The sequence below is a fragment of the Onychostruthus taczanowskii genome, unplaced genomic scaffold (assembly GCF_017590055.1).
Source record: "Onychostruthus taczanowskii isolate IOZ18803 unplaced genomic scaffold, ASM1759005v1 scaffold207, whole genome shotgun sequence".
Classification (NCBI taxonomy): Eukaryota; Metazoa; Chordata; class Aves; order Passeriformes; family Passeridae; genus Onychostruthus; species Onychostruthus taczanowskii.
The window spans coordinates 687,763-689,215 of record NW_024499318.1 but is presented as its reverse complement, the minus strand read 5'-3'; the positions used below and the strand labels follow the sequence as shown (position 1 = coordinate 689,215).

Sequence of the window (1,453 nt, the reverse complement as noted above, 5' to 3'; positions counted from 1 at the left end):
GGGGGGCACTGAGTGGGGCTGGGGGGCACAGAGGGGCACTGGGAGGGGCTGGGGGACAGCTGCCCCAAAGCGGGCCGCGTTTGTCCCCCCCCCCATTCCCCTTCCCTGCCCGGTTCCTCCCCCGGGGGCTCCGGTTCCGTCCCGGGGAGGGGAGGGGGCGGCTCCTTCCCGGGGCAGGGAGGGGGAAGGGAACCGGTTGGACCGGTTCTTCTGCCCGGGGAAGGGTCGGGTCCTTCCCGGGAGCGGCGGGAACCGGTTCTGTCCCGGAGGGAGCGGCGGGAACCGGATATTTACCGGGGGAGGGGCTGGAACCGGTTCTTTACCGGGGGAGGGGCGGCACCGGTTCCTCCTCCCACGGGGAGGGGTCACTCCCCGGTCCTTCCCCCCCGCGGGAAGAACCGGAGCCCCTCGGGGGTCTCCGTTCCTTCCCCCCCTCCCGGTTCCTCCCGGGGGGGGTCTCCGGTTCTTTCCCCCAGCGCTGCCCGGTTCCTCCCCTCTCCCCGGTTTCCACCTCGAGGGTCTCCGTTCCCCTCCCGGTTCCCTCTCAGGGGTCTCCTCCCCTCCCGGTGCTCCCGGTTCCCCTCCCGCTCTCACCGAGGAACGGCGATCTCTCCGGGCAGAACGGCAGCGGCCGTGCGGGGTCCGGCGGCTCAGCGGGGCCATTCCCGGTACCGAAGCCGGCACCGACCCGGCTGAGGTTGGCGTACACGTCGTGAGTCCGGGAATAATCCACGGCGGGACCGGCGGAGCGACCGAACAGCGCCGTGAGGTTCCGGAACCCGCCCAGCGAGAAATACGCCACGAAGGCGAACTGGCACCCGACCAGCAGCGCCAGCGAGCACGGCCGCTCCAGCAGCCGCCGCAGCATCGCGGGGCCGCCCGGTGTTACCGGGGAGCCGCCTGGTGTCACCGGAGAGCCGCCCGGTTTTACCGGAGAGCCGCCCGGTGTCACCGGAGAGCCGCCCAAGCGGCCCGGGGCAGCATGGCGGGGGCACCGGGGCTGCGGGACAGAGGGGACAGGGCTTGCGGCGGTACCGGGGGATGGAGCGGGTCCGCTCCGGTACCGGGAAGGGCCCGGTTCAGCCCAATCCGGTCCCGGTTCTGTTTCGCGCACCGAGTACCGCCGGTCCCGGTACGGCCCGACCCCAGCACCGTTCTGCCACTCCCGGTACAGACCTGAGGCCGGTGCTGCCCCGCCCGGCCCCGGTACCTGCTCCCCGCCCCGGCCCAGCCCCGTTCCCGGTCCTGCCCCCCTCCCCCGGCTCCGGTGCTGCCGGGCCCGGCTCGGCGCTCCGGCCCCCCGGGCAGTCCCCGCGGGTCGCCCCCCTGGCCCCGGCCCCGCTCCGCTCCCGGTACCTGCCCGGGCCCGGCTCAGCCCCGCCCGCCCGCCGCCATCTCGGAGCGGAGGGCGCGGCGTGATGACGTCACAGGGCGGGGGCGCGGCGGGGTCACG

The 1,453-nt window shown here is 74.9% G+C and overlaps 1 protein-coding gene across 1 annotated transcript in view; it reads right to left on the bottom strand.

The window, feature by feature from the left end:
* The window catches only part of B4GALT3 (beta-1,4-galactosyltransferase 3), a 4,437-nt gene extending 2,984 nt beyond the window's left edge, over window positions 1–1,453 (bottom strand). Inside the window, exons 1-2 of the mRNA XM_041404009.1 lie at window positions 1,357–1,453; window positions 595–1,000 (exon numbers count right to left, since the gene is read on the bottom strand). Coding sequence (XP_041259943.1) covers window positions 595–868 — 274 coding nt within the window. The 5' untranslated portion in view covers window positions 869–1,000; window positions 1,357–1,453. The remainder of the gene's footprint in view (window positions 1–594; window positions 1,001–1,356) is intronic.